Here is a 14,354-nt window from a genome sequence, read left to right on the forward strand (position 1 = left end):
TTATCTAGGTGGCAGCTCACTTCATCGTAGAAGGTTAATAGATTGGTTTGGCAAGAACGATTTTTCATGAATCCATGCTGATTACTACTAATAATACAGTTTTCATTACTAAAGTCTTGTATGTGGTCCCTTAACATCCCCTCCAAAATCTTGCAGACTACAGATGTTAGGCTGACCGGCCTATAGTTACCTGGAATATATCTCGGCCCCTTTTTAAATATTGGTACCACGTTGGCTTTTTTCCAGTCAGCTGGCACCATACCCGTCTGTAAACTATCCTTAAAGATCAAGAATAATGGTCTGGCAATCACCTGGCTGAGCTCTTTAAGAACCCTCGGGTGCAAGCCATCCGGTCCCGGGGATTTATTTATGTTAAGTTTCTCTAGTTTAGTTCTAAGTCTATCTTCTGTTAGCCATGGCGGTATTACCTGAGGTGTGTTGTTTAGTTCGGCCTTAAAAGCTGGGTTAGTGAAGCCCCCTGATTCTTTTGTGAAGACTGAAGAGAAGAAATTATTTAACACTTCCGCCTTTTCTCTGTCCTCAGTGGCCATATTTCCTTTGTCATCTTTTATGGGGCCAATGTGTTCTGGCCTCGCTTTCTTACTGTTTATATACTTAAAGAATTTCTTGGGGTTCTTTCTACTCTTCTCCACTATATGTCTCTCGTGTATATATATCTGAATATATTGCATGGGGCAATTCCTGTACTATGGGGAATATATGAATATATTGCATGGGACAATTCCTGTACTAATAGGTAATATATGAATATATAGCATGGGGAAATTCCTGTACTATTGGGCCATTAGTACAGGAATTGCCCCATTCAATATATTCTCATATATTCCTCATTAGTACAAGAATTGCCCAATGCAAATATATTCAGATATTCCCCATCACGTATCCCACAGAGAGAGCACACAGACAAGAAAGTCACTTACCAGTCCAGAACAGAAGTGCAGAGTCTGAGACACGTCAGTCACACAAGAAGATGCTGCAGCAGCAATACGCGGGGAGGGAGTCAGGGACAGCGAGCGTGACTGCTGGTTCCTGGTGTGCTTCTATCTGACTCAGAGGCTGTCAGGCTACAGGCAGGCTCCATGCTCAAATTCCACTGCAGGAAGAAGACAGTGACCCGCGCCTCATGCCAGCCAGAAGTGACGTGGTTCCGCTGAAAGCACCGCCCTACTACGTCCTATGGACCAATCGCAGGAAGCCAATGCAACAGTGGGACGCATCGGCCAATGAGCTTCCCAGACTCAGTCACGTGATGACAAATCCCCTTTTGCTTTCCATAGACACCAGTGTGTCCGGCGCCCCGCACAAACTTAAGGGAACAGATCACACACTAAAGGTAACTGATTTATTTATTTTTTAATGATGATGACTTGGATGACTAGCCTTGGGGGGGGGGGGGGGCGGCGCCCCCTATTGATGGGCAGACACTGTGCCCCCTATTGATGGGCAGACACTGATGCTTGACATACTCAATTATTGCACTTTTGTAAACAACGTCTAATTTAAAAAAAAAATATTTTTTAAAAAAATCCTTTAGGGTAAATTTCAGCCGATGTTTGCATTTCATTTGCATTGCACATGCTTTTTTGATTTAATAAAAAAAACACTTCCTGTGGGTGTTCTGTGGGTAGAATTAGGCCCCTTTCTGTGGGTTTGAATAGGCCCCTCTTTCTGGTACCATACTGGTTACTCAGAAGCCTAACTAGAACCTTCAGGGCCCTGGTGCAAGAAACCATAAAGGGCCCCCCCGGACCCCTGGCTGGGGCCCTTCCCTTCAAGCCCGGGGCTCTTCCCACTGATCCTGGGGCCCTTTACTCTCGTTGGGGGGCCCTTTATTACGGCCCTGCAGTGGGGCCCTTTCACAAGTTCTGCAGTGGGCCCCTTTCCTGCCATCTTGGGGCCTCCCCACGGTAGTGGAATGCCAGGGCCCGGTCGCAAGTGTGACCTTTGCGATCCTGGAAGTTTACTCGCTGGTGTGAGTAGTTTTTATTTTTTGGTACTTTAATTGTATTATTTTTTATCCTTTTATTTTTATTTTTTTTACAATGTCACTGACTATGATTCTGTCTATTCAGAAAAGGAAGGAGCTGGAAAAATTACATATTTACCGACCCCTTCCTGGTTCTTTATTGTGACACGTCCCCTGCAGCAGCCAGCAGGAGAGGGGAGGGAGCACAGTGGGGGGGCAGCACAGTAGGGCAGGGGACCAGGGGAGAACACAGGGGCCCGGAGACAGCAGAACACAAGTAAATTAGATAGGAGGAACCAATCTCCTCCATTTTACTCCTGCAGCTACAGGAGGAAAAAGGCAGACAGTGATTTCTCTACAGTGATTTCTCTACATGGAAGGGAGCACAGTGTGGGGGGGGGGGGGTCAGTACAGTACGGGAGGAGACCAGGGGAGCACACGGACCCAGAGACAGCAGAACACGACTGAACTAGAAAGGGAGGAGTGGCGGGGGCAACATACAGAGGAACCATTCTCCTCCATCTTCCTCCTGCAGCTACAGGAGGAAAAAGGAGGACAGTGATTTCTCTACATGCTGCCCCCGCCGCCCCTCCTATCCAGGTGTACAGGGGAGCCACACAGCCCCCTGGAGCATCAGGCCCGGTTGCAATTGCAACCCCTGCAACCCCGGTAGTTACGCCCCTGTGGTTACTGCCACCAAAAGGGTGGTAATAAATATCGTGCGTTTTTTTAGTTCCTGTTTAGTTTGTGAATTTCACTTAACAGATTACTGCACGTTTTTTTGCAATATTTATGTTTTTTTTTTTTTTTAATGAATTGGACTTTTTCACCGCATGCGATAATTTATGCAAATGAGTAACAATATACCCTTACCACATGTGGTAAAGTTTAGTGAATTGACCCCAAAGTAACACTTCCAAGATATTAGGGTTCCCTCGAACAATCCAGTCTTAGTATAAATGTAAAAGGCAGAGAAAAACTACAACAGGGCAGTTGTGTCTAGTTTGATCTGTATATATACCTGCGCAAGTGGTTCAGAACGGTCATGTTGGCAAACATGTAATACAAGTAATAGGAATAGGGTGGGTTGTCATCATCTCTCCAGTTCTCAGGCAGAGGGCTCTCCATATTAAATATACGATGCTCAGGTTTTGATTCATCATCCACACTGTCAAATCCATCCACCTGATTAACATAAAAGAATATGTTAAGTAGTGTTTTACCACTTCACCTTCATATCTGTATACCCCTTATGGACCAGAGCAATTTTTACTTTTCCAATACTGGCCTGTTTTTTCAGGGTAATTTTGTCATTACCCAACCACTTCAATACCAGCATGTTGCGCACCCTTCCTTTTCAGACTGTTTTTCATTTTCAATGCTGTAATGCAGACATGTCCAACCTGCGGCCCGGAACCACAGGCAATGCGGCCCACTGCCCCCTGATAATTTTTTTTTTTTTGCTGGGGAGGAAGGAAGTCAGGTCGGGGACACGGCCACAGCAGCTTCCAACTAACGGTAGGCAGAGGATGCCTCAGATGGGAGGGGAGCATGGGCACTGTTTCTGACTCCTACCACCATGAGCACTTCAAACCACTGAAGTGATCATGGTGGTAAAACCTCTGCATACTGATTTCATTTCATTTGATCATCCTCTACTTGTGTTAAATAAGTGTGGGGGGGGGGGGGGGGGGGGCGGCGGCCGTGTGGGATGGGCGCGGCAGCATTTTATTACTTTATATGCGGCCCAAGAAAATTTATCTACACTCAATGTGGCCCAGAGAAGCCAAAAGGTTGGACACCCATGCTGTAATTGGTTGACTGAGCTCAAGTCATAAAATAGTGTACGCAAATGGATTTTATATCATTTGGTTATACAGATAAAGCTTGTTTGGTGGAATTTAATATCTGTACAAGCACCCCCAAAATGACTCCTTTTTGGGGTGGGGAGGTATGGTAAGTATTTTGGAGATATCTATTCTTGCAACAATTTTTTTTTTTTACAGGAGACTGTATACTGCATATACTGTTTCATCAGCAAGACATTAAGAATATATAAGAATGCTAATTTACCCTAAACTGTAAACCTCTATGTAACACAATCTCCAAAAACATGAAGCTTTAGTTTGGTAATACGTAGCATACAACAGTACAGCAGTCAGAGTGCAGGGGTGTGGACTTTGGGGGTTATTTACTAAACCAGCATTGTACAAATTCTGGTGCAGCTATGAATAGTAACCAACCAGCGTCTAGGTTTTATTGTCAAAGCCTAACTGAATAAGCTGAAGTTAGAAATGTATTGGTTACTATGCACAGCTGCACCCAGTGTTGTATCTTGGCCTAGGCCAACAAGGCCCAGGCCTAGGGCGGCACTTTGCAGGGGGGCAGCAAAAAAGTTGGCACTAATAAGCATTCACTGATGGGGCTGAATTGATATGCTGCACTAATGGGCTGCACTGATGGCCACCGATGAGGCTGCAATGACTGCCACTGATGAGGCTGCGCTGATGGCCACTGATAAGGCAGCACTGATGGGCACTGATATGAGGCACTGATAGGCCGCACTAATGGCCACTGAAGAGGCTGTACTGATGGCCACTGATCATGATGCACTGATATGCTGCACTAATGGGCAGTAATGTGGCTGCACTGATGAGGCTGAACTTATGGAAACTGATGGGGCTGCACTGATGGGCACTGAAAAACCGGTTATAGTCTGTGGTTTACAGATAACAGGGCGGGTCATAAACATGAAGGGGTGTGGTCTTTACAGGAAGGGGTGGGTCATATTTAACCACTTTACCACCGGAGGATTTTGCTGTCTTCCGTCCAGGCCACTTTTTGCGATTCGGCGCTGTGCGACTTCAACTGACAATTGCGCGGTCGTGCGACGCCCTACCCAAACGAAATTTACGTCCTTTTTTTCCCACAAACAGAGCTTTCTTTTGGTGGTATTTGATCACCTGTGCGATTTTTACTTTTTGCGCTATAGACAAAAAAAGAGCGTTTATTTTGAAAAAATAACAATATTTTTAACATTTTTTTATATGAAATTCCCCCCAAAAAAGATGTAAAAACCAATTTTTTAAAAATTTTTTGGCCAATTTGTTTTCTGCTACCTATGTTTGGTAAAAAAAATCGCAATAAGCGTATTTTGATTGGTTTGCGCAAAAGTTATTGCGTTTACTAACAAAGGGAAAGATTTCTGTCATTTTTGGTGTTTTTTTTATTTAACGCGTAATGGCGGCGATCTGCGATTTTTTTTTGTGGGACTGCGACATTGCGGCGGACAGATCGGACCCTTGACTGACATTTTTGACACTTTTGGGGGTACCATTGACATTACTGCAGTAATCAGTGCTATATATATGCACTGTTACTGTAAAAATGACACTGGCAGGGAAGGGGTTAATTTTATTGGAGAGGGAGGGGTTAATGTATGCCTGGTGCTTACTGACGTGTAGGGGGGAGGTGACTGAGTGAGTCAGGGACAGATCGGATGTCCAGCTATGCTGAACAGTCCGATCTGTCACTCCCTGTCACTATGGAGATCCGCCCGCTGTGTTTACACAGGCGGGCGGATCTCCACACTAGATCCCCGGCGATCGGGGCAGAGCAGCGGCGATCGCCGCTGCTCCTCCCCTGGCCCGACTCCCGCTGTGAATGAAAACAGCGGGAGCGAGCCTCCGGCGGCGCGCAAGCGCCGCCCAGAAGGGGGAGTGTCTGACGACGTTAATACTAACGAGCCACTCTGCCGCAGTAGTATTACTGTGAGCGGACGTAAAGTGGTTAAATTAGGGGGTGCCCAGGTTTAGTCAGGCCTAGGGCAGCACAAAACCTAAATACACCACTGGCTGCACCTGATTCTGAGTTTACTAGTTTTAGTAAATCCCCCCCTATGTAATGCATAGATCAGCTTGCAGATTTCAGTGGTTAGGAGTTAGTACCTCATTATGATAGTGTACTTTGGGTGTTCTCCTGCTGGTCTGTGTACCCCCTTGCTGCTCAGTTTTCCTTGTGGTTAGTGTTCTCCCCTTTCATTGGTGGGCTGTGGAAGCAATGTTACCTGAGAAGCGTTGGCACGTGTTCTGCTCCACTTCCTTCCAGCTCTCTCTCTTTCTGGTATTTTATGTTTACATAACTATGATTGGTTCTCAGTTATCACAAGGCACAAAGCCATTCAGTTTGGGTCTGTGCCTTTAGCCTGTGATTTGCACTTTCCAATGACAGAACAATCACAGGCATTGTGCACATGCTTGGCACTTGCACACTCTGGACAAATGTGGACCTTTAAAAAGTCCACTGAGAATGACCATTGCCCCAACCAGCTTACCTACAATAGCCGGTCAGTAAGTGGATAAGATAACAAAGTAATACATAAAAGTGCATCGCTCTCTTTCAATAGTGTACACAAATTATAGTGCATAAATAAATATCTGAAAACAGTGTAAAAATCATCTATATATAATACATTTACGTGAGACCATCTTTTCTTTTCATTGTAAATACAGTCCATCAATAAATGATTCAATGTCCATGAAAAAAGTGCAGTCCCATACACCGGAAACTCTTCAGCAATTGCCTCTGATCAATACAGTGCCCTTCCCCCTACCTATGGGTGTCTTCCCACCTGCTTGAATGGACCTCACTAATTAAAGGAGGTCTATATGCGCTTTGCAGAGGCACTGCTTCCACTGGCTATACACTCCAAATCCATGGCTCTCAGCGTGTTGTCAGTCATATAGGAGGCAAGAGTGCAAATCACTAATAAAGGTAGTTTTCTCTTTCGTTCATTGAGGGACACAGCTCCAGAATCATCTTGACCATTGGGTTATGCTGGCCCCGAGGAGTTTCGTCGGACACATGGTCCTTTTTTCGCTGCCTTTTCATTCCTCAGGATCTCAGGACAAAGGATCCAAATCCGTTAGGTCCACCTCTGGAGGTTCAAGTAGGCCCTAGCCTTGTAATCCGAGAGCAGGTCCTTCCAGGCCTGCAGACAAACCCTCTTCTGCTTGAAGGGACGCCCTTACCCGTATTTGGGGTGCGGGATGTCTTTGCTTCTTTCAAGACCTGTGGACCTCCCTGATTCAAGACAGGTGGGTCCACGAGCTGATTCAGTCTGGCTACAAGATCAAATTCCAGGCCTATCCTCCAGAGAGGTTTTTACCTTCCAACCTGCACTTGTCCCCAGACCGCTTGCGTGGTCTCTTCAGGACGGTACAAGATTGGCTACTACACTGGGTGATTGTACCGGATCCAAACTCGGAATGTTTTCAAGGTTTTTATTCAAACCTGTTTACAGTTCCCAGAAGGAAGGCAAAGTTCGTCCTATCCTGGACCTCAAAGCCCTGAGTTTTGTGTGGGAACAGAAGTTCCGGATGGCGCCCATTTGTACGGTAGTGGCATTCCTTCATCAAGGGGATCTTCTAGCCTATCGATATCAAAGACGCTTACCTCTATATTCCGATTTATCTCGGTCATCAGCGCTTCCTCCGCTTTGCCTTGGGCGAGGAGCCTTATCAATTTGTGGCTTTACCCTTTGGTCTCGCCTCAACTTCTCGGGTATTCACAAAAGTGTTGGCCCCGATGTTCGTATTGTTGCGAACTTGCGACAGCAGGGGATTGCGGTACTGGGGTACCTGGACGATCTTCTGTGAGCAGAGTCTCCGTCTGCTCTAAAGGACAACCTGGACTCTGCGGGAGTTCAGTTGGATATTGAATTTCCAGAAGTCTGTTCTGGTTCTGTTCACCAAGCTGGACTATCTGGGTCTGACCCTGGACTCGGCCTCAGCTGGGGTGTTTCTTCCACTGGATAAGCATGCGGGTGCTGGGCATGATGGTGTCTACCTTTGAGGTGGTTCCATTTGCACAATTCCACACGAGACCTCCGCAGAGAGAGAGATTCTTGCCAAGTGGGACAAAAACCCACAGTCTCTAGACAATCTGATTCTGTTGAGTCTGGGTATGTGAGGGTCCTTGATTTTGTGGCTTCACTCTCCGGTGCTTTGACAGGGAAAATCCTTCCTTCCCCTGTACTGGAGGGTGGTCACCACGGATGCCAGCCTGTTCGGGTGGGGAGGTGTCTTGGGCTCAGACTGTGCTCAGGGGGTTTGAACTCTGGAGGAGTACAGACTACCGATCAATATACTGGAACTTCAGGCGATCAGACTTTGTCTGGCCCATTGGACGGTTCGCCTTCAGGGGTGCCCAGGACAGATTAAATCGGACAATGCCACGGCCGTGGCATATATCAATCACCAAGGGGGCACAAAAAGTGTCCTAGCAGCTTGGGAAGTAGCCAGCATTCTAAGGTGGGTGGAACGTTCGTTCCAGCCCTCTCTGCTGTGCATATTCCAGAGGTGGAAAATTGGTAGATGGATTACCTCAGTCCATATGCGTTGGACCAGGGGGAATGGTCGCTTCATCCGGAGGGGTTTCATCAGCTGTGTCTCTGGTGGGAAACTCGGCCGAGATGTGAGGAGGCTGACAGGAAGCATCTGAAGATCGTGGCTGCTCTGGACACACGAGGATCCCAGAATTCATGTTTGGACCCCGATTATTGGTTTCCATACAAGCTTGACTGAGTTTAACATCTGGTAAGAGGCGACCCCTACTGGTGCTTATCTGGTATTGCATCCTGTGTCACTTGGATTGATTTCTACACACTTGCTTTAAACTTGTTTTTGGTAAGAGGCTGATCTAGTTGGTGATGGTCCAAACACATATCTTCAACACTTTATCTTTCACTTGGGCTTATAAGTTAATTTTGTCTGGTAAGAGGCAACTCCAACTGGAATATTTTTTGCACCTTATCCTGCATCTGTTTTGCTAGGGTTATTCACCCCAAAAATTTTTATAAATTTTTATAAAATTTTTTTTGTTTCACTCTGCTATCTTGGTGGCAGCCTATTACACGTTTCCCAATCTCCACTTTAAGTCACACTCAAGGTGATACTATATTTTTTTGTTGGGTTTTACGCTATTGCGTTTGTTTGTATTTTTTACATGATCCAATGACCTCCGAGTTCACTGCTCACACGGGCCTGGATCATCTATCAAAGTGACAAGATTAAGCATATCCGCTTTATTCTTACCTCAATCTGGTAAGCGTACACTCTTAAGGGAGTCGAGTTCAGGATCTTACCCAAGATATTTTCCATCTGTCATCAATATTGGGACTTTGTGGACTTTATACCTCCATAGATCACATTAGCGCAACTTGATTTACATACATTTACACATAGCTTCTAAAAGTCGCACATTGCGTGCTGTGATTCTCTGGGGTTCACCCTGTTCCTTTTCTGTGGCTCGAATTTTTTCGTTCCTCCAAAGAGGTGTGGAACAGTGCCTGGCCTTGGGTATCATCAAGGGCCAGGTTTCGGCCTTGGCGATTTTGTTTCAATGTCCCTTGGCTACGCATTCTTTGGTTCACACCTTTGTTTAGGGGGTCCGCCACTTGGCTACCCCAGTCTCTGTTACCCCCGTGGGATCTCAATTTGGTACTGTCGGTTTTTCAGAAACCGCCTTTCGAAAATATTCATGAGATTCCTTGGTGGTTCAGAAATAAACTGGTGCTTCACCCTTCTCAGTCGTTCCTTCCTAAGGTTGTCTCTGGTTTCCATTTGAATGAAGACATTGTTTTGCCTTCCCTGTGTCCTAAGCCTAAGCATCCTAAAGAGATTGCCTTGCATTCTCTGGATGTGGTTCAGGCGATCAGGGTGTACCTGGCAGCAACCGATGCATTTAGGAAATCAGACTCACTCTTTGTCCTTAAGGATGGACCTCGCAAGCGGTTGGCCACATCTGCCACAACCATTTCCAGGTGGATTAGACAGACGGTGGTGCAGGCTTGTTCAATCAAGGGTCAAGTTCCTCCTTTCCCTGTTAAGGTGCATTCTACGCGGGCGCTTAGTGCCTCCTGGGCCTTCCGCCATCAGGTGTCAGTAATGCAGGTTTGCAAGACAGCCACTTGGTCGTCTGTGCACAGTTTCACAAAATTTTACAAAGTAGAAGTGCTGGCATCTGCGGATGCTGCTTTTGGCTGCAAGGTTTTGCAGACTGTTGTTTGAGAGGACTAGTCCTCTTTGAGGGTGTATGTTTTTTCAGCTTAGCTCAAGTTGTTCCTGTTACCTGGCTGGCTAGGTTTAGCCTTTTTGGAATTTTTTCTGCTGCGTTTTTTTTCCCACCCCTCATGTTTAACACTGCTTTGGGACGTCCCAATGGTCAAGAAGATTCTGGAGCTGTGTCCGTCAATGAACGAAAGAGAAAAATTGGATTTTTGTCTTACCGTAAAATCCTTTTCTCTGAGTTAATTGATGGATACGGTTTCTGATCTTCATATCAGTAGGGTTTGTCTGCTTCAGTGATTCCTACTCTGCTTATAGCGAGGAAAGCGACTTCTAGGAAGATCTATCATCGTACATGGAAGTCGTAAATTGCATGCTGTGAGTCTCTTGGGGTTTCCCCTCGCTCCTACTCGTGGCTCGGATCTTAGCTTTCAGGAGTTGATCAAAAGTTAGCCTTAAGTACTATCAAGGGTGAGGTTTCGGCCTTGGCAATTTTCTTCTAAAGGCCTCTGGCTTTGAGACTCACATCACGCAATATACGACTTCCATGTATGATGATAGATCTTTCTAGAAGTCGCTTTCCTCGCTTTAAGCAGACAAACCCTACTGATATGAAGATCAGAGACTGCGTCCATCAATGAACGACAGAGAAATTGGATTTTTGTCTTACCATAAAATCCTTTTCCCTGATGTTCATTGACGGACACAGCACCCACCACTCTATTGAGTTGGGTTACATTTCTTCTGACACTGCTCACAACAAAACTGAGTGCCTATAGCAGGGAGGGGGAGTATATCCCCTGGGACTGCCCCATAGGTGTGGTAAAGTTTTTTCCTGCCTAGTGTCCTACTCCTGTAGGGGCAGCATAACCCAATGATCAAGACGATTCTGGAGCTGTGTCTGCCAATAAACATCAGTGAAAAGGATTTTACAGTAAGAAAGAAATAAAATTATTTCCATATAAAAATCCACACATTTCAGAAGTAAAAAATGGGCATTTTCCAAAACAATCTTCGGCATACACAGCTCCACCTAGTTCAAATGGTATCTGAAAAACCGCCGCCACCATGATACGGAAGCATCACAGCCTGAACCTTTGAGAAAGCCTTTTGGGCGCTACGCTTGAGGTGGGCGGTGACATAATCACGCTGGGACAAGGTGGGGCTGTGTATGCTGAGGATTGTATTGTGAAATGCCCATTTTATTTTGGGGTGTCATTTGGGGTGTCATTTTTGCTATGTATATGCTATATGTTAGAAATATCTTATAAATGGAAAACTTTGTGTAAAAAAAAAAAAATGTGTATTCATTTTCTTTCCACGATTTCCAACAACTTGTGAAAAAAAATTACATGTTCAAAACACGCAATAGGCCTCCTAGATTATGTGTTGGGGTGTTTGCTTTCCAAAATGGGGTCATTTTGTGGGCATTTCCATTGTCCTGGTGCTTCAGGGCCTTAAAAAGTGTGATAGGTTGTCAGGAAGTTATATGTGTAATTTTTGCTCCTAGAACACCTGGAGGTGCTACTTGGATGTTGGACCTCTCTATGTGGCCAGGCTGTGTAAAATTCTCACACATGTGGTATTGCCATACTCAGGAGGAGTAGCAGAATGTATTTTGGGGTGAAGTTGCAAGTATATTTTACACAGACTTTTACACAGCCTGGCCACATACATTGTGTGAGAAATAACTTGGTAATATGACCATTTTGTGGAAAAAGAAAAATAAATTGTAATTTTGCAAAGAATTGTGGGAAAAAATACAACATCAAAAACTCACCATGCCTCTCACTAAATACCTTGAAATGTCTGCTTTCCAAAAAGGGGTCATTGTAAGAAAAAGAGATAGGCCATCAGTGTGATCAATTTTTAATGTTTGGCACCATAGCTTGTAGACTCTATAACCTTCAAAAAGACCAAATAATGTATACTTATTTGGGTTATTTTTACCAAGGATATGTAGCAGTATAACTTTTGGCCAACATTTATGAAGAAAAATTTAAAATTTTGCAAAACTTTAATACCGAAACAAAGAAAAATGCATTTTTTTACCAAATGTTCAGTCTTTTTTCATTTATAGAACAAAAAATAAAAAAACCCAGTGATGATTAAAAACCACCAAAAGAAAGCTCTATTTGTGTGAAAAAGGGATGAAAATGTAATATGGGTACAGTGTTGCATGACTGAGTAATTGTCATTCAAATTGTGAGAACACTGAAAGCGGAAAATTGGTCTGGTTAGGAAGGGGGTTTAAGTGCCCAGTGTGGTTAAAGCAGGTGAGAAGACACCCTTAGGTGGGGTGAAGGGCACTGTGGTGATCAGAGGCGATTGATGAAGAGTTTCTGGTGTATAGCACTGCACTTTTTTTCACAGACATTGAATCATTTATTGATGAACTTTATATACGTTTAAAAGAAAAGATTTCTGAATTTATTATATATAGATGATTTTTACACTGTTTTCAGATATTTATTTATGCACTATAACTTGTATGCACTTTATTGAAGGAGAGCATGGCACTATTTTAGGATAATATATATCTATTGCATTTTATATGGGTAGTTGGATGCATAGTGGTGCTAGCTGCTTCCTATAGTAACACAGTAGAGTTGAGTAATAGGTGGGTTATACACAGGGATAGCGTGGAAAGTTTTTTCACATTTAAAGTAATACATACTTTGTTTTTGGAGGGCAATATTATTTTTACAAAAACCTTTTTATTTTCTATGGTAGCTATAGACAAAAATATGTTAAAAAAAAATAAATATGTTTAAAAAAAAAAAAGTAGTTTTATCATAAAAAAAGTGCAAACATTTCATTCTATATTTTTTTCTTTTTAAAATGACACGAAAAAGATGTTTCTAGGGCAAAGAATTGCAAAGATGTTTGCAATTGTCTACATTTTCTTGTCATGTAATAATGAAAAAAATTACAAAAGAAACAAATGAGCAAAAGCAATTCCTGACTGTCAATATGATCTGGGAGAGCAGTGGCAGATGGAATACAGCTGAATGTAAGAAATGCATCATATAAACTTTGTTAAAGTGGAGATTTCACAGGTCATACGCCTTTACCCCGGTTCCGGTCATCCTCCGGTTTCTGTCGAGACTCAGGCCACACCTCCTTTTTGGAGGTAAGAATTTTCATACCAAAAATAATTCTGTTTTAAACAAAAATCTAAGGCTTTGATAATAAATGTCTTATGTTTTACTTGTCAGCGTGTGGCTCTTATGGTCTATGTTTATGTATAACGAAGATACATCTGCTGCTGTTAATACAGTATCATTAGTAGTTTCTATATTTTGTATAATGTGCAATTTACAAGTAGATGGTATCACGTTTTTTTCCCCTTTTTTGTTTAGAATGACCTTTTTTGCTCCATATTTTATTATTTTTCAAATTTTTTCTTGTACTCTTTCATGGTGTTCTTAGTCAGAATCTCATATGTACTGCTGTCTTCCAACAGATTGGTCATCTCTGCTTTATATTGATCTTTAGATAATACAACCACCCACCCCCTGTTGGACAAATTACAATTTCCTTTCTATTCTCCAGCTTTTTTATGCCTTTCCTTATAATGTGGGATTCTTGAGATTTTTTAACAGGATATGTATCCAAATCATCTCTAACAAGTTTTTTAAACATATCAATATACCTATTGTCCGAAATGCTGGGGTTAAAAATTTACTTGTTTCTAATATATAATCGATAATGGCATCATACACGGCGCTTAGTAACCTCGTGTACCGCGGACCCGGGGTTCATCAGCTGTTAACGGTGCCGATGCGGACCACGGTCAAGGTTTGGGGTTTGATGTCGGGCACGGTTGGAGATCCTGACACGATCTCCCCCCATACCCCACTCTGGGGGAATCCCAAACTGCCACGCCTCCGTTCCATACCGAACCTGGGGTTGTGGCATAGGTTTCGGCGTCACTAAGCTTCAGCAGGTTATGCCAGCTGGCGCCTTGCTCCCCTTCCCAACACTCCATTCTCAATTTGGTCTCCCCTCCTTCATGCTGTTCCGCTACCTGCAGCTAAAGCACGCGTTGCAGTCCCAGTTCCCCCGGGCCCTCACATTGGCTCCCAACTCTGTGGAGTGCTTCCTGATCTCCAAAAATGCTGATCGTATACTCTCCTTGGTGTATCTATGGATAGTCTGCTGGTATAGGGGGGGTTGCCCCCAACTGTTTGCCCACGGGGGGGGGGGATGATGTTCTATCCCCCGATGAAGACACCTGGGAGGAGGGGTTGGGTCTATGTGTCTAGGATGATCTCGGCCAGGGACCGTTTTATCCAACT

At 44.1% G+C, this 14,354-nt stretch overlaps 1 protein-coding gene across 5 annotated transcripts in view; it reads right to left on the reverse strand.

Moving 5' to 3' along the window:
• Positions 1-14,354, reverse strand: part of AMPD2 (adenosine monophosphate deaminase 2) — a 262,492-nt gene that overhangs the window by 30,361 nt on the left and 217,777 nt on the right. For all 5 annotated transcript variants that reach the window (XM_082246180.1, XM_082246181.1, XM_082246182.1 and 2 more), the window contains exon 14: positions 3,009-3,172. In XM_082246180.1, the coding sequence (XP_082102306.1) occupies positions 3,009-3,172 (164 nt within the window). The remainder of the gene's footprint in view (positions 1-3,008; positions 3,173-14,354) is intronic.

This window comes from Pelophylax lessonae, assembly GCF_965119305.1.
Source record: "Pelophylax lessonae genome assembly, chromosome: 2".
NCBI classification, from domain to species: domain Eukaryota; kingdom Metazoa; phylum Chordata; class Amphibia; order Anura; family Ranidae; genus Pelophylax; species Pelophylax lessonae.